Genomic DNA, 21897 nt, shown 5'->3' on the forward strand with positions numbered 1-21897 from the left:
ACATTATTCACGGGAGCAATTTCTTGCAATGTGCTGTTTATATGGTTCGTGACAAAACGAGCAAATTAGGTCTTCACAAAAATTCAATTCAAAAGTCGTTTCACATAAAAGAATTGGATGAAGCAACCTGTATCTAATGGTGCTAAGTAATGTCTGCTCTTAATGATGATACTGATGGATAAAGCTTCAGTGTGCCCATGCACACTCTCAGCACAGACAAGAGCCAGAATTTTTGCAAAATATTTTTATTCCCAATGCATGGCAAATGGCTGAGGCTTAAGCAATGACAGGCTGTGAGAGATGCCCACGGGAGACAAACCATCCTCCACACCACCGTAATATTCAGTCAGCGCAGATTCATAAAGGTCTCTTCAAGGAACAGCCAGTCTCTTAACTGAACAAACCATCAACACCACTATATGATATAAGGGAAAATATTTTACATAACGAACGCTTGTAGAAGACTATCTTTCATGACTAACAAAAATATTGGTGTGCTCATAAAGTGCATAAAATATTGCTAACACAACACAAATTTTTGTTTGGAGTCCATTTAGCTAATGTTCATGTCAGTGGCATGCAGCATAAGACGAAAGCTGTCGCCACTCGTATATGTGGCATTCGTAGTTGCATATGACAGCCATAAGGTACCCCATCAGTAAAAGCTTCACAGCTCACTCTTTCAAAACTCCTTGGAGGGCTGGAAACCTTCGTCACAACCAATTCTTTCCCTGTCCCCTATTCCCAAGCCTGCGTTACCACAGCTCAGACTCCTTGTCGGCTGAAGGCACTTCGAGCACGCGTAGAGAGTCCGTCAGCCTTGCTACCCGCTCCCCTTCAACAACATCCTCTATGATCCACGCTGGGTATCCCTCCTGCTGCTCAATTTCTTTGCACGATGCTTCGGCATTCTCCTTTGGAAGGCACATCAGCAGTCCACCTGAGAAAGAAAAAATGGAAACTTGTAACTCACTAACGCCATAAATTATAACAGTATAAACTGTCACTGCAACCTATGAAATAAACTTGAAATGAAATTGCTGCTGTTTTACCGCAATCCTGTATTGCCGCAAAATTGCTGCAATTCCTGTGTTTTGATTATATATTTTTCATGCACTCCTCTCCTCTAATGCCCTCAAGGGCCTTGAAGGTATTGACTAAATAAATAAATAAAATAAATAAATAAATTCCATATGCTAATATTTGGCAAGAGAATTTGAGAAAACAACCCAAATGATGCTTTAACTTGTTCATTGCATCTTGGGTGTCCGGTGGGTGATCCAAGATACTAAGTCGTGCGATGAATCCGTCGCTATGCTCTGATTTATCAAAGAGCGTGTGGAAGGGACACACGCCATGTCGCTGTTTGCCATTTATTGGCGTTTCCCGGAAGTTTGCATTGCCAAGTAAAAAAAAATTTATGGCTACAGTTGTACTAAGGGCAGCGTTATCTATGTGAAGACAAGAAATTTTCTCTATGTGAAGCCTTGAGAAGTGCCAAAGACCTCCCTACTCCACCCTCCACAAGAACCACGCATCCATCACCAACCCGTTGCCTGCCTCCACACACCAGAAGCCCATGCAGCAGCAGAGCAAAAAAAGCAACAGTAAAATCAAATCCAAAGAGACAGTGGGAAAGTCAGCTGCCCTCCAGAAGCATCCCCAACCGGCCACAGCCTCACCATGCCCCACTAGCTAGGGGGCCGCCAACGTAGACACCCTCTAGAAAAATTCTGTTGCACTCGGCTTTAAGTAAAAGCATTCATTAAAGTAAAAGCATCAAAGTAATAACTGAGCGAAATACAACTGCTATTACAGCGTTCTCGCATCAGGTTTCATGATCATCCTGTCAATTTTGTTTTCTTTTCTCCTGGTACTACTCAGAGCAGAGCATCTGAATTACATAAAAAAAATCTGAAAAGAGTTTCACCCAAAAGGAGACAACAACATATCTTTCCAAGGAACAACTGGGGATTTCCGACAGGAACACCATCACTTTCATGTAACTCTAAACTCTGCATACATATTAGCACTTCCTGACAGTGAAAGTTTGAAAAGTTGTGTTGTATCTATTTTCAAGAAGCTGTGAAAGACATGAGAAGGAAATTCCACAATAGTGAAAAAAAATTTGACTGGTTGTCAGTCAGTGGCTCAACAGAGGTCCCGGCCGAATGCCCGAGCGTTAGTTTGAAGGAGGTGCCCGTGGCAGCCAGCAGGGCAGGAACCTTGGCTATGATGGGCAGCGTATGGATTACAAACCCCACTGAGCGCTGCTGCACTTGCACCAAGTTCTGGTGTGGCCGAGCAGACCGAAGCCTGTCACGTCTGTAGCACCGTGGCAGCCATGCTTGTGCATCAGCCGAGCTCCTGGAACAACAAAGGCAAAAAATTTGTTTTAACACAGTTTCTGCACAAGCAGGAGTGAAGTGAAAGTCAATGCTCACTTGGTCGCAAAATACACAACTGATGAATAGTCGTACAATGCCTCTCATTTCATGATATAAAAGGAAAAAAATGTAGCTGGTCTGATAAAGACCTGCTTTGATCAAAATGAAAATTTTTCCTCGTCAAAAGTCTGCAATTTTGTGGTAGCCTTCTTGCATGCAGACAGTGAAGTACTAGTAAATGGAACACAGATACTTGCACTTGCAAAATGTGAGACTGCAAAGATACTACCAACATACCCTGTGAGGTGGTAGTAACTAAATTACTGCAGTCTTTAATGTTGGTCGCCAGGTTACCACTGTCCCCCTTCCCATGGGCAGCTAACAAGGTAAGATATTTCCATGCAATAAACAAGGAAGCAAAATCCAGATGGGCAAAATACAGTACTTCCCAGCCCCACCACCTTCTCAAGGTTAGTGTTTTCCAATCTAATCTAACCTGTATCCTTGTTTGTACTATCCAAAGACACGACTTTAATTATTTCCTTTTTTCTTTTCCTTATTCGTTGGCATCACACTGGAGTGAACGGCTGTGGTAGTAAAGAGGCAGCCACAAAGATGGGATGCTTCACAACAGAAAACAAACAACTGGTGGTGAGGGGAAGCCTCAGTCCCCTAACCAATATTTCAGAATATTTCAACAAGACGACTTTCCTTTTCTCCCAACTCTTGTCTAGTTGCGACAGCATCACTCTTCTTGCGTTCATCTTTTTACATCTTCCCTTCTGCCTTTTTAATCCTTCTCCCTGCTTGCCCATTCCTTTTTCTCCAAATGAACTCCCCAGTTTCTTTGTGCATTTACATGTCATGGTGTCCTTTGCTCTCGCATATTTTACAGAATCTACCAAGTGCAGCAACATCTCCTTAAGTGCGTGATCAAATTCTTGGAGCTTCTTTTTGTTTGTTTGCACTAATGTCCTGCACTTCTCGTTTTCAATGCTCTATCATATCCCATCTCATTATTTATGTTACGATTACTGTAGTTGAAGCTGTCTTCATCATGGGACATGAATTTATTATTGTTGCCCTGACCACTGCGCTGTACTTCAATTATAAACTATTTTGTTGTCACCTTCTTAAAGAATTGCTCACAGTTTGTATGCACTTTAGTATCTGTCCACTCTCTTTCTGTGAGTGTACATGTTTCACCTCTACAATACTTCAGGACGGCATTGCAGAGACTGCCGTAAATAAGCACATAAGCAAATAGGCAACTAAAAAAAAACTGCAGACACGAACAAATCAGCACCAACCATTGAGATTGAGACGTGCCATGAAGTCTATTGCACGGAGGTAGACCCTGCGTACATCTTCACTGATGCCAGCCTTGTCCAGCTGAGCATGGCGCTCCGGCTTCTCCAGCCACTGGTGAGCGTTCATAGCCACCTGGGTGCCAAGGGGCTTGGTCAGTACCAGCACGTCTCCAGGCTGTGCATTGTCTGGCCTGTAAAGGAAGCGTAATATTTAGCAATTAGGTTAAATGGCCAGGCTGATGAACATTCCAGTTTTTGTGTAGAGCCTTTTCTGTTGTTCTGAAACAGCTAGCTTTTAATGACGCAGTGACTACTTCTGTAGCAAACCTTCTCCAAGGATAACGTTGAGACAGGCATAGCATTACTATTGCTGTCATTCTTTGCTCTGGGGGAAGGCATATGTTCAAGGGTTTTTGCTGCAATTCTTTTTCCGTTTACATTATAGTGCCATTCTCAAAATTTCACTGTCTTTGCGACTGACCTGCTGGGCCTTTGCTATAAGTACTCTATTTGCAAGAAGCGTCAGCGTTGACTTAGTGGAGTGCAAAATGGTATCAGAACATCTTTGGTGGCTGCGGGGTAGCATTTGATATAATGACGACAATTCCAATAAGACATGGTTTGAACTTGTGCAGAAGTGAATTGTACAGTACAGTGAAAGCTTGTTAATATGAACTCGACGGGGACGACGACAGTTCAAATTGACTGAAGTTCGAACAAACAAAAGTGAACAGAATATGGATTTGGGAAGCAGTCGGGTAGTGAGATTAGCCATTTCATTGTCCTAAAGTATTCCTTCATCACCTCCTACCTTTTATCTGACGGCCTTTTTTCTCCTTCAAAACTGAAGAGGCGCGTAGCATTCAGTGCTTCCAAACTACCGCAGCGGAGGGCCCCACTGAAGTTGCAAAAGGCATACAACCACCACTGAGCATGGTCAAAAGGACTACCGTCTCACGTCTGGCGCTTTTCGACCAAACCATATAGTGCAACCTCTGTGACTTGCAAATTCACACTTGTGAGTCGCGAGGTTGCGTAAGCATTGAAGTCGACAAGCAAAGGTAACCCGGGCGGCCACACGTATATTGCCCGATTTTGCAGCCTCCCCTGGCTCAAGGCGCACACTGCCAAACCAATGAGTGCGCTTTTTGGTGATATCCTGCTTCGATAATGCTCTGGCATCGACTTCATGCATGGTTCCAACCTTCTCTTCAAGCATTTTGGCACAGTAATTACTGCAAACAGAAGACAATTCTAAATGCGGTACACCGAGTAGGTTGACTGCTCCGGCCGCAACCAATCAGATGCAAAGGGCACTGAAAAACCGAGACAAATACACACAGCAAACATCAGCCAAGCTCCAACTCATTCGTTTTGCACACGTCGTAGTTTCGCGCACGACCGCATGGTTTCGGATTTGGAGTGCTGGAGACACTGCGACATGTCTGATTCACTGTAAGCATATCGTTGCTGGCCATGTGATCGATTTCTCAACAGCAAAACCCAACACAGCAAGCTACTGAAGCCTTCGAGACCAACACATACAAGCAAGCTGGCTCAGAGGTCATGCAGTTAGTTGCCACCGCTAGCACAGGGAGAAAACCCTCCCTCGTTTACCCAGCCTCTCACGCCATTTTAACCCTGCCCACTTCTCCAAAGAGGTGGTGAAGCCTAGTGGGAATGTTTCTTGGTTCACCGCGTCCCCCACCCCCCAGGCGCAGTGGTGTGTTGTTCGAATTATGGGTGGCACAAACCATTAACGTTCAAATTAACAAATTAATTGGCTTTGTTTCACACAGACCCCAGTGGAGCATGGCCAGACCCAGTCGTACAGTTCGAATTATCCAGAAATTCAAATTATGAGCTTTGGCTGTACAGTCAGGTATTTCCACGAGCAAACTACATCATCAGTGTGGTGATTATTTGGGTATTAAGTAAGGTTTATCTGAACTTTGAGAACCACGCTCATGCTGGAAAAATTCATCAGACATAGTACCCAACAGACAGAGCCTGAAATGCTGACATTTTGCATTTCATAAACGCTAACACAGACAAAAATAGCATGGAAAACTTAATTCATTGGAAAAAGAAAAAAGGGAAAGGATTACTGCACTCACGAGATGATTTCAGACTCTCTGCAGACTGATGATGCCACACCACCAATCATAGGCCAAGGATTGAGCATAGTCTGCCCTCCTGTGACCATTGTGCCTGCTTGTTCAGCCAAGTCCTGTGGGGAAACAAATACCATTCAAGCTATTTGCACCATGCTTATGACTTCAGTACTGGGGCATAAACTCGGGCAGTGAAAAGAGTTAAAAGCTGAAACACTTGAACAGCTGCTCTCTGACACGGACATCTCTTGTAGATCTTCTCTCAAGTTATCTCTTCACCATGGTAGGCGCACAAACTTGAAAAAGAAATCTGAGACTGCATTCAAATTTTGAGAGCTTACACAACTAGTGCCCTCACACTCAGATTAGCTCTGATAGGCTACCCATGGTCTCCACACACCTAAAAACATTGATGCAAACATCTTAGGTTTTACTGCAGCAGGGGCCGATCCTACCTTGACTCCCCTGATGAGAAGAGGCACGACAATGTCCCTCTGCTTTTGAGTGAGCTTAGTGCTGGCAGCCATTACCATCAGCACGTTATCGCAGCGGGTCACGCCAATTGCATAAAGATCAGACACCACATTGGCACACACTATCTTGCCCTGCAACAAACAAAAACAATGAATAAGAAAAGATCTTGTACATATGGTGCCAGCACAGGACACCAACATGAGGCCTGTCATTTATTTGATTCATTATTGTGTAACAACGAAGATGTGTCAACGCAGCAGCGACAGTGCTATCGCTGAGCGCGCGCTGCTGGCTGGCTCTAGAACAACCGCTGACGTAAGGTAACAAACGCTGCTATCGTATTGACACATCGTTACAATCAATTTATTTACACGTTTAAAGAAAGTATATTTATAGTGTGGTTTTGAGCCCAATAAGACTGCTCAGTAAGTGACCTGTTATCCAGACTAGCCAATAAGTTAACAAACTTAGCACTTAGAAACTCTGATTATAGAAAAAGTTTGGTGATACTCCTATGGCTACAAGAATATATATTTAATACTGCTTTGTTTCGTTTTATCACCTGGTATTAAAACTACAGGCACATAACTTTCTGCAAAAAAATAACACTTGGCATTTTTTGTACAGTCGACTTAGGTGACAGCAGAGCACTGTGATGTTGAAGTTTGAGAATACAATCTACCATCAGGTTACTAAATGCATGTAAGCATTTTTTTACAATGTTGAGCACTTACAGCTAGGTATGTGTCTTCAACAGATGGATAGAAGTAATCAATAGTTTGAACCAGAGAATAACCAGAGTCTTTAAGGGGCACAACACTGGAATCCATGCCAATGTCTGAATGGAAACAAATATGTATATTAGTCAGGTTGTTATGGGCAGCTTCTTGAAGAAAGGTACATTTTCAGGGAAGTTATCAGAGTTACTACTTTTAAAAGCACTGTACAAGGCACCCAAAATGTCTTCAATGAGGTTAAACTGTCCGCACACCATCAGTGTTGGGTTTTGTACCCATTATGACTTAGAGTCAAAAAATCTGTTGAGCGTGCCGTTTTAATGCTTGTACAATCAGGCAAAGATGACAATAAAGTATCTGCACAAGTGTTCGGTGCACAAATTAAAACAAGCTGCTCCAAAGCTTGAACGCACCGATCTGTGATCCCTCAGGGTGGTACAACATGGTCTGCTGTGCTTCGCCGTCTCCCCTGAGCGAATTGAGCAGTTTGTTGAGGACACCCAGGGGAACCTTGCAGCCTCATCCTTTCATGTCAGCCAAGCTCAGGAGCCAAAACTCTGGCTCGAGCCTGTGCTCGGCATTGTCGAATCACCGTCACGCCGCTGGCTCCGCGTCGGAACATGTAGCTCCAGCCGGGGACAGCATCGACATGTGCAGCCTCACCACTAATCCCGGCGAAAGTTCGAATGGCGGGTGGCAGTGGCGGCTTATGCACTCTGAGCAGGAGAAGAAAAGGAAGTAATGATACCTCCAGCCAATAAGAATTGATCACCGATCAATTCAATTAATTCACACAGTGGAGTGGCAGCGGACAGCTTTGCCCAAACTGACTGCTCGTGACAGCCAGCCGACTTGCCTGCTCGCGTTCCTCGGAGCCTGTCGAACGCAGCTCCAATGTCGACCGAGAACTGTCTTCATGCGCTTCACTTCCTTGCTTGCTGGTACTTCCCTATGCGCTTCCCCACTTTTTCTTTTATATGTAGCGCAAAGATTAGTAGTAGCACTGCTACCTGCTCAAAACTATTTTGAGTTGCCATGTAGCGGCTATTCTTCAGTTTGCCATTGTTTGTTCCAATAGGCATTAAAAATACTTCCTTTTCATTTACTTTGTGATTAAAAATGCAAAAAAAAGCAAAAATTTTATTGAAATTGCAAACGCACGCAACGTACCTAAGCACGTAAGCTTTATGCACACACACGCAAAAATAACTTGCAGTCACTAAAAACCGAAGCGCCAGCAAAAACAAAGTGACAATACTTGGATGCATCTCGATGGTGTGTCTGAATGTTACGCCTAATCCCTTAGTGACCTGATGAAATCAGCAGGAAAGATAAAGTCGCAAGTGCTTCGGAAAGCCCCTTGAATGCAGGCGAAAGAACGTTTAACTACATCAAAGACTTTCTCTCTGATAGAACGGCTAAAATTCAAATTGGCACAATCAAATCCGACACCTCAGTTTAGGAGACAGAGGAATACCACAAGGATCTGTCCTGTCCCTCTTCTTATTCAATATAACCGTCAACAAAAAGGCACACGAAGTCGCCAAAATCCCAGACCTAGAACACTCTTTGTACGCGGACGATATCGTCCTTTGGACCACTAAGGAGAGTATCGGCACGATTCAAGATACGCTACAACAAGCGGCAGATGTAGTAGTAGATGAGGCACAAGCAGCAGGACTTCCGTGTCCCCCCAAAAAATCCGAAGTCCTCATCCTACACCCAAAGCATCAAAGAAAGAATAAAGCACCTCAGATCAAAATCTACGCGGAAGGGGCAGCCATCGCAGAAGTGGAAACACTAAGAATATTGGGAACCAAAAAACGACACACTAAATAAGAAACTGAGAAACACCGTTAACCAAATCTCCCTTCTCATAAGACGCATTGCAAATAGGCGAGGAGGAATTAAAGAAGCCGAGACCAGGAAACTAATCCAAGCCTTCGTTCTTATCAGAGTCATCTACTGTACAGCATACGTCACCCTCACAGTCAGAGAAAGAGATGACCTGGATGCTCTAATTAGACAATCCTACAAAATTGCGCTCAACCCCCCCCGTCATACCCTAAATGAAAAACTGAAAACCAGCTGAAAACCGGGAGAGGGCCAAGATCATCTTGATCTGCATGCAAAGGATGCCTGCGTACGCCTTTTGGCCTCGAACACGCAAATTACAGTCATCGAATGCCGGCGCTGCTTCTCAGAGGCAAAATGTTTAAAACAGAGCACCTGAAGCACATGTACGCAGCCAGATCTCAACGAAGAGAACTTCAAGAAATGTGAAATAAGCAGTCGCAACTTGAAGCTTTGCAAGAAAAGAAAAGCCTATATTCGATGCGCTCTTGAAAAGCCTATAACATAAAATTGCAAAACACAAGTGACAGCATCAGGTAGTAGCCAATAGAGATATACTGATACTGGTACTGACTCAACTTAAAACCAGCCAGAAGACACAACACAGGAGGACATGAGCTCAACAAGAGGCTGGACTAATAACTGAAATTTTATTGAAAGAAAGCCGCAAAAGAAGATCCGCAAAGACATGCGTGCCCACAGTACCCCAAAGCAGTGAAAGGAGGATATGCAATCGAAAGTCACTGGCATACTAATGAATCTGAAAAAGCAAATTCCTTATGGCAAAAGTTTACCGATGGCTTAGTCACACGTGTCCTTAGCGTTACCGATGTAGTAAACCTCAAGTATCTACCGACAGATTTCTCCCTTCCGTAAACCACTGATGTGTTGCGGAAATAAGGTGTTCAAAGAGAGAGGTCATCCTCATATTTGCATTCAAAAGATTGAGTGTGCAGTGCCAGATTAGAATTTGCCTACCCCCCTGTAGATTGAAAGCGCTCAGTCAGGTGCAAAATCAGACATCTGCCTGTCTGCCCATAGTAGTTGCAGCCATAAGGCAGTGGAACGCAATAAACTTCATTACTTTTGCAAGTGGTGAACCTTTTTATACGTGACACTGTCCATTGTGGACGATTACCCATAGTTTTATCAAGCCTTTTTTTAATGGCCACGCAAAAGCCTCTTATCTTGCACTTAGCTGTTAAGACGACAGCAACATTAAACTTTGCCGAGACTTCCTTGAAACTGTGTGAAATACTGTAGAGGTAAGGTATATCAGCTTCATCCGAGTATGTGTTCCTTCCCCTTGAGCAAGTGAAAACACGCTCTGACAGGTTGGTGAGATGGGCAAGTGGGAACCCAGCTGCCATTAGCTTGGAAACCAGCAATGAGAATGCGTCCTCAGCAGTGATGGCATGACTTATGTAAAGCTGATGTCATGCACGTGATTGCACACCCATCAAGTGTTTCCATCTTTACTGACCTTAGCCAGAGACAAGTACGCCTCCTCAACACCCTTCCCTAGCCATGAGTGGCCCGACTCGTACCTAAAAAGAGGCTTCCCGGATCTTGGGCTGTAGCCCCAACAAACATGGTCATCCACAAAGCGCAGATCTGAACCAAGAAACTGCTAACGGTTCTGCTTAGACAATTCTGACGTAAAAAACAGGCCTTGACTGCACACCTTAAAGACTTCTAAAACATCTTGTGCCAACTTTTCTGGGCCCTCCATGCCCAGGAAATTAAGGTAGTCATGAACACAACGAAATGCTCCTATGCTGAGGTCTTCCGAACAGGGCTCTAATGCCTTATCGACTCTAGATTAAAAAGTGTTGCTGATCAAAGGTACGACCTGGGTGTAAATAACGCCCTGACAACTGACAAATCCAGATTTGCGGTAAAAGGACAACAGCCCCATGAAGCTAGCAACCGAAATCACGCAACTGTCTGTAAAAGCCTGTTCATTGTCCACCCTGATGCAGTCTTGCACATGCCTCAGAAGTCTATCATGTGACAATGAATAGTACAGGTCCACCATGTCGATGCTCACTGCAGAGCACATGCCCAGGTTGCTGTCCACAAGAAACTAGAACTCCACAGAACTCCACTTTTGCGAGTTGGCAGGGCAGTATTTACATCAGAGATCAGGCGTATGCAGAGGGTCCCAGGTTGCACCGTTCCTCCGAGACATTTTTCTGTACAGAGTCGATACGGCATCAAAGCTCTGTTTGGAAGACCTCGGCATAGTAGCATTTCGTTATGTTGATGGCTACCTAATTTTCTTGGACAAGGAGGGCTCAGATAAGTTGGCACAAGACATTTTAGAAATCTTTAAGGCATGCGGTCAAAGCCTATCTTTTACGTCTGACTTTCACTAAGCAGAACCGTTTGCAGTTTCTTGATTTAGACCTGCGCTTTGGGGGCGACCACGTGTGTTGGCACCATAGCCTAAGATGAGGAAAACTTCTTAGCTATGAGTTGAACTACTCGCGGCTGGTGAAGGACGGGTTGGCAATCACATGCATCACGGCAGCTTTACGGAAGTCATGCCATCACAGTGTTGAGAGTGCATTCTCGGAGCAGGTTTCCAAGCCAATGGCAGCTGGTTTCCCCTTTGCCCATCTCGTGCACCTGTCAGTGTGTTTTCACTCGCTTGAGGAAAAGGAACACCACTCGGATGATGCTCACGTAGTGGAGCAGCACAAAAATGTGCCCTCTATACCTTACCTCCATGGCATTTCGCACCGTCTCAAGAAAATCGCACCAAATTTAAGTATGATCTTGCTGTTGTCTTGATAGCTAAAAGCGAAGTAGGAGCCCTTTGCACCACCGTTCAAACTAGGCTCGATAAAAGTACTGGTAATCATCTGCTATGCACAGTAGGAGATAAAAAAGGTTCACCACTTGCAAAAGTAAAAGGGTTTTTTGCGTTCCACTGCCTTGTAGCTGAAACTACTACGGGCAGACAGGCAGATGTCTGAATGTGCGGCTGGCTGAGAGCACCTTCACTGTATAGGAGGGAAGGCGATTTCTTACCTGGCACTGCACTCTCAATCTCGTCAATGCAATCGGAGGACGACCTGTCTCTTTGCACGCCCGATTTTCGCGGCACATCAGTGGTTTATGGAAGTGATAAATCTGTCCGGACATAGCTGAGGCTTACTATATCGGTAAGGCTAAGGGCATGTGCGTGGCTAAGCCGTCGGTGAACCTTCAGGAATTTTTTTGTTTAGATCGTTTACTAGTATGGCAGTGCCTTTCGATTGTTTTTCGCCCTCACACTGCTTTGGGGTTTGTGCGCGTGCATCTCTTTGCAGGTCTTCTTTTGCTGCTTGCCTTCAATAAAACTTCAGTTGTTAGACCAGCCTCGTTTTGTGCTCATCTCTTCTGTGCTGCCTTCCGGCTGGTTTTTATCATGTAATACTGAATGCCAGCATTTTAGAGTCGAGAACACTTATAATGGCTGCAGTTAAAATGAGTGTTCATTTATTACAAAAAATAGCACTTGCTTCATTAATTTATGCACGAAGTAAATGACACCATATCACAATAAAAAAGAACTAACCCTCATGGTGAAACTGCAGTTACAGCGAACAAGGGGGCACCGTAAACCTGCCCCTACATCTAAAAGCTTGAACTTCAGGCCAACGCAGAAATCAGATCAGATTACTTCCCAAACCGCATGACACCGCCAAGCAAAGAATGTGACCACCAATAAAAAGCAACAAAAAGCAAACTGTAGGTAGCAGCCAATCTCAGGCAATCTCATGCAGACAAGCTACAAGGTCAGGCCAACAAAGATGTGGAAAGAGAAATTTGACTAAAGGCAACAGCAAGCACATTATTAAGGTTTTTCACAGCACACTGAGCCCTTTAAATGGAAAATACTTTCCTGGAAAAACATACCAGAAGCAGCAAATTTTTTTCACCAATCAAGTTTTTTTCATGTACTTCACTGTTCTTGAAGCATGGGTAGGTGCAGAGTAGTCAGTTTAATACATGCATCCTTAAGCAATGCCACGCCAAAAACTGTACTTACAGAAAAAGCTTGCTTTACTGAGTGAATACCACTGGCCATTCACAAATTTCCCAGCCTGCTCCAGGTCACTGGCACAAATCGCACGCAACTTGCTGACTTGTACAACTTCCATGCTACCCTTGGTCTTTAGCTGGAAAAAAAATCTGAGGGATCAGCAAGATATCAAACTTTATATGCATTGCTTTGTTTCAATGACTAAGAAAAAAAAAACAGCGTTTTCCGTGAGCATAACTAAACTATTTTTTCACACTAGCTTTCTGCAGTAATTCCCGTTTATCGCGACCTCGTTAACGCTGACTTGCTGCACGGTCCCAGCACTACTGTGTATAGCTCTATGGTTTCAAATGCTTGTTAGCTCTGAGCCCTTGGCCTTGCACTGGTTAATGCAGAAAACCTCGGAAAGGGCAATCAGAGCTTTGAGCTTTGAGCCACAGGTATTCAGAAGCTCGATGGTCCTGTGGGAGAACGTTTGGGCGGGTGACCCAGTAACAAACGCTGCTACAGTTACTTTCACTCCATTGCAAAAAACTCACACAGCAGAGACCTGTCCTCCATTTTGCAGTGCAGAAACAATCACTGAAATTCAAAGCATGCATACTAAATGCACACCTACCTTCGAACACAGCTTCATAACTATGGGTATAATTATTGCAATGAAATACCAGTCAGTACATGTAGTTTTCAATTGATCCTAAAATTATAATCAGCTCGAGAAAGAATAAACATTAAAAGGAAAATAAAATAACCAGAATTGTTAAAAAATTATGTCAGAAGAAATATGTGACATCCACCACACTTCAGCAGTTCTTCAGCTTTGTGCATCATCAAACCACACTTTCTTACAGACATTTGCACAGAATTATTTTTGGGGTGCAACAGTAGGAAGAAACCAGGTTTTGCCCAGAAACGAAGGGCCTTACACATTGCATCACCAGCCCAGATGCTGCACTTGAGTCTACAGCCTCTTCCATAAGTCTCCAATTTTCCTGCCCTCCACAAGCTGCATGATCCCTGTCTGCTACTAGCCAAATTTCACTATTCTACCTGGCTCAGGGCCTCCCACTGCTTTTCTCAATCTTGGAATCCTGCAGACCTAGCAGATCATCAGCTGTTTATTTATTTATTTACATTTCTGCAAGGCCACGAAGGCATAACTTCAGGGGGGATTACATACATACATAATGAATCCTATAGCATGTGATAACCTTTTGTACGAGATGGGGAAGAATCTATGGCAGATGATAAAAAATGTTAACAGCGCATTCACATCAGTCAATTCTTCAGGGAAGGGCAAGAGGAAAAGCAGAAAAACAGCAGCTGAGCACGTGTGCACATCACAATTCCAACAACAGTGCTCGGAACTTTGATTCGGATTGGCATTGAAGAATACATTGAGGCAGCTTACAACATTCATGCGGAAAGAAAAACAGTTTGAACACCTTAGTACCGCATTTTGTCTCATGTATTTTGCAGTCGTGGTTGTGCCTTCTGGATACAAAATGAGGTGGCAGCAAATAAGTTTCAGGGTTAATAGTAGTTTCCTTGAAACAAATGTGGTAAAGGAATTCTAACCTTATTCGTAAACGGCACTCCTCCAGAGAGTCCCAGTTCAGGTCCTGCTTGATACTGTTTTTTCGATAATTAAAAGTATATCTGTTGCTGACAAACCACGCCGCACGATTCTGAATGCGTTCCAGCATATCACAATAGGTTCTGACTAGAAGGTCCCACACTGCTCTGGCATACTCCATAATTGGTCAGATGGTAGTGAAGTATAAAAGTTCCTTAACCTTCTCAGGAGTGTCCCAAAAATTTCTTTCCAAAAAATTTAGCAATCTTGATGCTTTGCCAAATTATATTGTCTGCTTTCTCCATCATTATTCTCGTTTTAGCACTGCACTCTCCACAGCAAAACTGCTGGATATTGTACTATTAACACGTCTGTGTGGCGTGCAAGAGGCTTGTATCATGACGAATATGTGTAAATATAGCCTAGCCAATTTTCCATACCACAACTACAGCTGCAGCCAGATATTTTGTGGAGCAGCACAATGGCCTTCAATTTCACAGTGGTGAAGTGTGCAGCATTTTGTTTCAAACATGAGTGCAAAGGGAAGACTGTGTATGTAGCATGAAAAGAAAGGAATGACACGCATACTGGAGTTTGTAAGAATGCCCTGTGGACATTACAAAACACTGCCACCCTTCCTTTATCTTTGCCAGCTAACAAACTCATTTGAGCACAGTGTACTAAGCCAAACTTGAGTACATGAATGTCTCACTATATTAGGCCTATCAAATTGCAGTGAAGATTTGCAGTGTATTCCAGTGAGTCAGTGTGCATCACAGCAAAGGTTATGAAAACAAATGCAAGTTTATGAGCTTCACAAGAGCATGAGCTTGCCCAATCTATTTATGCATGTAACTGAGAAATTTTCCTTGAAAAGATGTTTACTGCTGCAGGTCACAACACTTCTATGCCTGGTAGCCCATTACAAAAGAAGTCTGCATAGATAGCGTAATAAGTAATGTAAGTATGGTTGAATATAAAACTGAGTATCCTTGAATATAGAACTTACTATCCAGGCCATAGCTCTTGGATCTAAGCTTCACATATTTCTGCATAATACAACTAACAAAGCAATAGGGCGAGAGAGCTTTTCGAATGAAATGATAAACAGAATATTTCGCTGGCATTCAAAACCACTGACCTGCTACTCAGCGAGGAGAGAATAAGAGAGGCAAAGATGAAGGAATAGAGGACCAGAAAATTGTTAATGCTTAGAAAATAATAATAAATTTAAAGAAATTTTATGAAATGATGTAGCCACTAATTTTGCTTGGTTTTATGAGGTTTAAAACCACAAAGCAGCGCAGGCTATGTTAGATATTAGAGAAATGGATAAATCTTTAAGTGTGCTAACATCACAGATTTCCTGCACCTCTAGCATTTCGTCTCAATGAAAATGCGACCACTGCAGCTGGAATTGAACCTGCATCTTTCGGGTCAGCAGCTGAGTACCATAACTGCGGCTCCTATTTGGGGTGACATGCTTAGTTTTGTTTATTTGGGTTTAACATCCCAAAGTGACTCAGGCTATGGTTGTAGTGAAGGGGCAACATGCAACAAAGTGGTGACTAACAGGCGTTACAAAGTTCACTACAGAGAGAGTGAGCATTGATGAGGTTTTAGAGTTTGTCTAGTCTACGAATGCCATATATTTGTGCAGATAATTCATTACAAGTACATGCGGCCTATGACAGGCTCTGGGACGTAAAGCACAAAGCAATATGTCCATAAAATGAAGGCAAGAGCAAAGTTTCTTGCTGCCAGCAATCACTCCACTACCCAAAAGGGCAGTCAGCTTTTAAAAATGCATGTCCTACCTATGTCTATTCAAGATTTCAGCTCAGAATTTGATTTGCATTTAGCTATCTTCTCCATATCTTAGCATTAACCCTGTGATTTTTCTTTCAAAGGTTGACTGCACTCTTCGCAATTTTAAACTTCTTAGTGTATCACTTTTTGCCCGAGAGATTTGTAGCAGCAATGCAGTTTAAAATTTTTTTGAGCATACTGCAAGGTGCTGTTCGTAACTTCTGCGTGCATGCCAAAGGCCTTAAACCCCAATCTACTCGCAACCATTTCTCTGAAATGCTCCGCACTTCCGCACGACCTGGCTTAGATGTGCGAATGACCTTGCCTAGATGTACTCTGTTACCACTTCCACTCTTTCCAGATTGTTTAGTATTTTAGCTCTCTTCATTTGCGCACTGAGTATTTATATCCTCAATCATGAACTACAATTCCTCGTCATTGATATTACACCAATAACATCACGAAATCAGATGTAACTAAGCCGTTCTCCACAAGTCTGTGTTTCCCAAACCAATCCATTGCTAGACAGAGAGGGTCACCTCATCTAGCATTTTTGTCACATCTCATTCTTTTTATGTGTTCTACATAGTAAGCAACCATTGATTTCAGGTCACTGCTCCCAAAACTACACATATGACAAACTTCACACGCTAGGACTAGGATTCTAGGACATAAAAGTACTCACTAGGCTTTCTCACTACAGATGGAGGCTGGCACTGTGGTGTGGTGTTTATCTCTTGTCAGTGTTCGCACATGAACACATGCAGTGCATTTCATTACTGTTTCCGCTCAACATACTCAGAAAGACGAGAGAGGATACTCAGTTTGTTGTCTCGTCGGTGGCAAGTTTCGCTTGCCAGCTTTCTGCCAAAGCCTAGCTTGGCGACTGTCAGAGTTTCGTCGGCATCGCTCGTCAGAAAGCCTTTCACACCACTGAATACCTGGCCATCGTTAGGCATGCTGTAGTCATTCTAGAGTAATCACAGAGGTTTTATGTGCGTGACCGGCCGGTGCTATGCCAAAAAGTTCTGCTAGCCAGCCCACAGGACTCCATCAGCATCACTAGCAAGCAGTGACTGTTGAGAGGCGATATTAACGACGTTGCAATATTTGAGGCTGCACCCTTTGTTTACACTTAATGCAGGTGAAAGGTTGAAGTGACTACTAGGTAGGCCAATATTATGTTGCATTCAGTACCTGTGATTTAAACTTGCTAGAATGTTCCTGTTTACGACCAGTAAAAAAATCAAAATTGTTAGTGTTTAAAATTCTGTACCCCTTCCCTGTAAACAGCATGAGCCTAGCTGATTATGCAAGAAACAGGAACAGAGGTAGCTTGTATAATCGAAAAAAGATGATGTGCAATGCATAAGTAATGCAGAGAAGATATAAGCAATACCAAACTACAACGCTGGGAGGATTCCAAGAGTAGGTGAATGCATGAATGGGTGGCAATCACGTGGCCAAATGAGATAAGGAAATTTGAGGAAAAAGGGTGGTAGCAGGTGGCACAGGTTACAGTTACGTGAGATCAACTGGAGAACCATTGTTCTGCACTAATTTTAACGGCAGATTCACACGACCGACAATTTCACCAACTCCAGGAAAGGGCTCCGCATCATGCGACTCAATTTCAATCACCATTGCAAATGGCACCAGCACTGCGGACTGCACATGAGGAAAAGGAAACATAATTTTGCTCTCAACATTTAGTGGCATTCAGCTGCACTTTTAAGAGCAAAGGTTTAAAGTATGGCAACATTGGCAGTTCTTGCTTTACTGATATGAGAGTCCTCGTGAGTGTGCAAGTCTCATGTTTGTTTTGCACCAAATGTGTTAACTAGTTGCGAGGTATGTTAAGTAAAGAGGGGCATCTAACAAGGGCATCAGCCCTCTGCTATGGCACCTCTTCTATAATTCCCTCCTACATCCCTCTCTTACATCAAGATTCAAGCGTCCACCAAAATGTGAGACAGTTACTGTGACATTTCCTTCAATTTTCTTTCAACTAATTAAAAAATTTTCAAGGATGCAGTTTTAAGAAGGTAGAGGTACAAACTGTGCCGTATAACCATATGCCGTGACAATAAACCAGCAATAAATCTGTGCTGACAGCAGCTTGGCCAGTGCATTGCAAGGATGCTATGCGATACAAGGATTGGTGTCATCGTGCAATGTTACATTACGGACAGACATTTTGGCCTCTGTATCAGAAATATTGGTAAACCATTGTTGTAGAGCATAATGTTTTTAATGGGATAAATGAACATATAGGGCCTTTTCGAGGACACATGCGCATAACAGGCAACAGGTGTGCAATGTCAAAGCACCTGAAACAGGCTTAACTTCTTTATGTTAACAGCAGCTGCATCAAGAGCTACATGAATGACTATATTTTTTACAAGTCTACAGTTGCTCTAATTATAAGCTGAGGTACTGCTGTGAAGTGCATGTAGAGTTTGCATGCATTCCTAAACCTAGCTGCAAGCCGATGTTGAAAATAATTTTCTAAATAGGCCGGTAAGATACGCACCACTGAAAAAGAATAACTACCATGAACAGCTCAGGAGGGATGACACAGCCGAAGGCAGGAAGCACGCATGGCCCACTAGATGCTGGCAGTTGGCAACTGCAAATAAATACATCCAGAGCAACAACTGTCAGTGGCTGTAGCAATGTCATGAATGGTAAGAGAGGAAATTGTCAACTGCTTTAGAAACTAAGATTAGACGAAATATAAGTAAATAAAAGCCCATGACAAAAGAAATGAACAGATTTTATGTACTGCACCCAAATACATTCTTTGAGAAGAGTCAGGTTGAATGTCATAATCACACTAAAAGATGAGCTGGCTGAAATACAGCACACCAATTTGAATATAGGAGGCACAGGTTTTCATTAAATCCCATCATGGTGCCTTGCACCAATATGTAGGTATTCAATTGAACAATGCGACCAGCCTGCTTTGGATAAATCAGAAGAGAGAATGGAAAAAAGCATGCCTTCACTAGCAAGAAGCCTGATATCTCACATCACAGCTTAGCAACATAAAAAAATTGGTAGCGCATTTAACAAATCTACACACAATTAAAAACTGCACAAATTTGCCGACTGGCAATGCAAGTAAGGGCAAGAGAAACAAAAAATACCAAAGAACACTGGTGAGTGCGGTGAAGGGATCCAGGTCTGTGGGTATGATCCCGTGCCTGGGAAGAGTTCCGAGCTTGGAGAATCGCCGGCAGCACAACTGATGGCACGCAACCAAGAAAAAATAACAAAGTGAAAATCAGTAACAAAAAAAACCGTAGACAATGGCAAACTACTTGAATGCGGGCCGCACAACCCAGGGATATAGCAAAAAGCTAGAAATCCTAAATAAGTGTGCAGTTGCATCCCCGACAGCTCGAAGTGCTCAGGAAAGGAAGCATCGACGCTTACAGCTAAGGAGATACGTAAGATTGATCGAACTTTGACATAACACTGCCACAAATCCTGTTCCATTAGGGAACAAATACCTATACGCGTTTACTGCTGTATGCACTCTGAAAATGCTCCGAAGGCAGGCGCTGCACTACACAAACAATGCACTGAATGCAAAACAATAAAACACGCTTATCTATGGTCACCTATAAAAAAAGTGTTTAATCGCGGAATGCGGCAGCGTTCTGTGCAGAAACAGCATCCACGCAAACCATTAACATCCTCCAGGAACCGCCAAAACACTGCAATCCACGAATCACTGCCGTGGAAGTCGTCATGTTGGATTGAGGCTGGATTCGGTTGGATTGAGTTGGATGAAATTTTCAGATGCTTTGCTGATGCACGAACCTCACGCACGAACAGCAGCTCAGGAAATAATATCGGTAGTTTATGTAGTCCAACTTTTTGTCTAAAACATTGCTCTTGTTGTCTTAACGTGTTATTGCATACAGTGTTTCAGCATATCATCATCACCATATGTATGCCGTCTGCTTGATATGGTCAATATATGGGGTTTCTGCTCTTCAGTGAATTCGTGCTGTTAAAATAAGAACAGTAGTGAACGTTCTTCACTGCATGCTTATCTTCAGGTAGGTAGAGAGAACCCGCGCACACCATCGCGGCAATCTCTATCCAATGCCTCCTGAAGAACCTGCCTGAAGCGTCAGGGGTTTTTCTTATAGCCACACAAGATCAGGTAGTCTACACTGACGCCACTCAGTACCCGTGGACTCGTAGCCAAAGCATCAGGAAAACGGTATTGTTTGTCACAACAAAGGAGGGTGGCCTCATCAGCGGCGCATCCACGAGAGATGGGACGATAACTGAGGCAGAGGAGATCGCCGTAGCTATAGCGGCAGCCGAGGGTTATCGCACCAACAAATCTCTCACAATCATAACAGATTCCCAAGAAGCGTCCAGACGCTACATGGTAGGAAGAATCAACAAGCACTAAGGGTTGTCTTGAAAACGCAGCGAACCAACGAAAAGATCCAACATAGGATCTACTGGGTACCAGGACACGCCAGAGTCGAAGGCAATCTGAAGGCGGACAAGCTAGCTCGCGAGCTTACTATCCGAGCTGGTGCGTCAAACGCCTCGGACGGCGCGGAGATAACGGTAGAGCTCACGTACGCAGCTATCCTCCACCACATCAAAGGCAGAAGACGCAAATATCCCCAGCAAATATCCCTCTGCTAACACAATATGAAGCGACATGTTGGAGAAGACTCCAACAGGAGCCTTCCACAACCTTCACATTCTACATAAGATGTATCCGGAGCAGTACGCATAGGGATACATGTCCGTGGTGCGGGGCAACCCCAACGCTGTATCATATCACATGGGAATGCATACACAATGTAGCTTTCTGAGGTAACAAAGAGCCAAATGCGGAGCAGTGGGAGGTCAGGCTAACCAGCAGCCAGCTCAAGGTCAAAGAGACCTAGTGAGCCACGCATGCCGGATGGCCAGGGACAGTGGTGCCTTGTACTAGGGGCGCCAACCACGCTCAGCCTGGAAGACATTGGCAATCTTCGAGCAAACAGCAAGACTCCTTTATTAGAGCAATAAAGTTTATTCACTCACTAAATCACTCTGCCAAAGCCCTACTGAACTAGAGACCTGCACACTTGGCACTGCTCCAGCGCGCACCTTCTAGTTCATACCTTTTGCCGCTAGGGAAGCGCAGCTACGGGCGGCGTGGCGCTAGATTTAACTTGTTGAGCAATATGGTGTCGCTTATTTTACTTCAAGGATGTAATAGTTTTGTCATTTGCCTACGTTTTGAGTATTCATCATTCATCCATTGCCTTAGCAAAGATGCCAGAAAGTCTCACGCCCATAGAGTTTCTATGGCGTCTTCGACTGGTCGCTTCATAGCGCTCCAGAGCGCTCTGAGAGGCGACCGCACATTCGGCTGGTCGAAACCGGCCGCTCTGACTACATTCGGTTGGTTCTTTCTGAGCGCTCGCCTCCAGCTCAGAGCGCTCTGACGCGCTCCGAGAAAAAAGTCGGAGCGACTCCGAGATGAGTTCACGTGACAGAGCCACTTCCGCCATTTCGCTAAACTGGTGCGAGGCCTCGGCGTCCCCTACGCGCAGGCAGAAGCAAGTGTAGGCTTT

The 21897-nt window shown here is 43.8% G+C and overlaps 1 protein-coding gene across 3 annotated transcripts; it reads right to left on the reverse strand.

The window, feature by feature from the left end:
* Positions 1-235: 235 nt before the first annotated feature.
* LOC144112835 (inactive selenide, water dikinase-like protein) lies at positions 236-20060 on the reverse strand. 3 transcript variants are annotated; one of them, XM_077645647.1, is made up of 10 exons: positions 19921-20060; positions 19444-19541; positions 18848-18923; positions 7020-7123; positions 6267-6416; positions 5815-5927; positions 4509-4595; positions 3698-3888; positions 2260-2367; positions 236-940 (listed from the first exon to the last, which is right to left on the reverse strand). In XM_077645647.1, the coding sequence occupies exons 4-10, from the start codon at positions 7113-7115 to the stop codon at positions 756-758; spliced, it is 930 nt and encodes a 309-aa protein (XP_077501773.1). In that variant the 5' UTR covers positions 7116-7123; positions 18848-18923; positions 19444-19541; positions 19921-20060; the 3' UTR covers positions 236-755. The 3 variants fall into 3 exon arrangements, with proteins under 3 accessions (XP_077501773.1, XP_077501772.1, XP_077501774.1); XM_077645646.1 differs by having other exon boundaries at positions 18828-18923; XM_077645648.1 differs by lacking the exon at positions 7020-7123 and adding an exon at positions 7436-7738 and having other exon boundaries at positions 18828-18923.
* Positions 20061-21897: the final 1837 nt, after the last annotated feature.

This window comes from Amblyomma americanum, chromosome 1 (assembly GCF_052857255.1).
Source record: "Amblyomma americanum isolate KBUSLIRL-KWMA chromosome 1, ASM5285725v1, whole genome shotgun sequence".
NCBI lineage: Eukaryota > Metazoa > Arthropoda > Arachnida > Ixodida > Ixodidae > Amblyomma > Amblyomma americanum.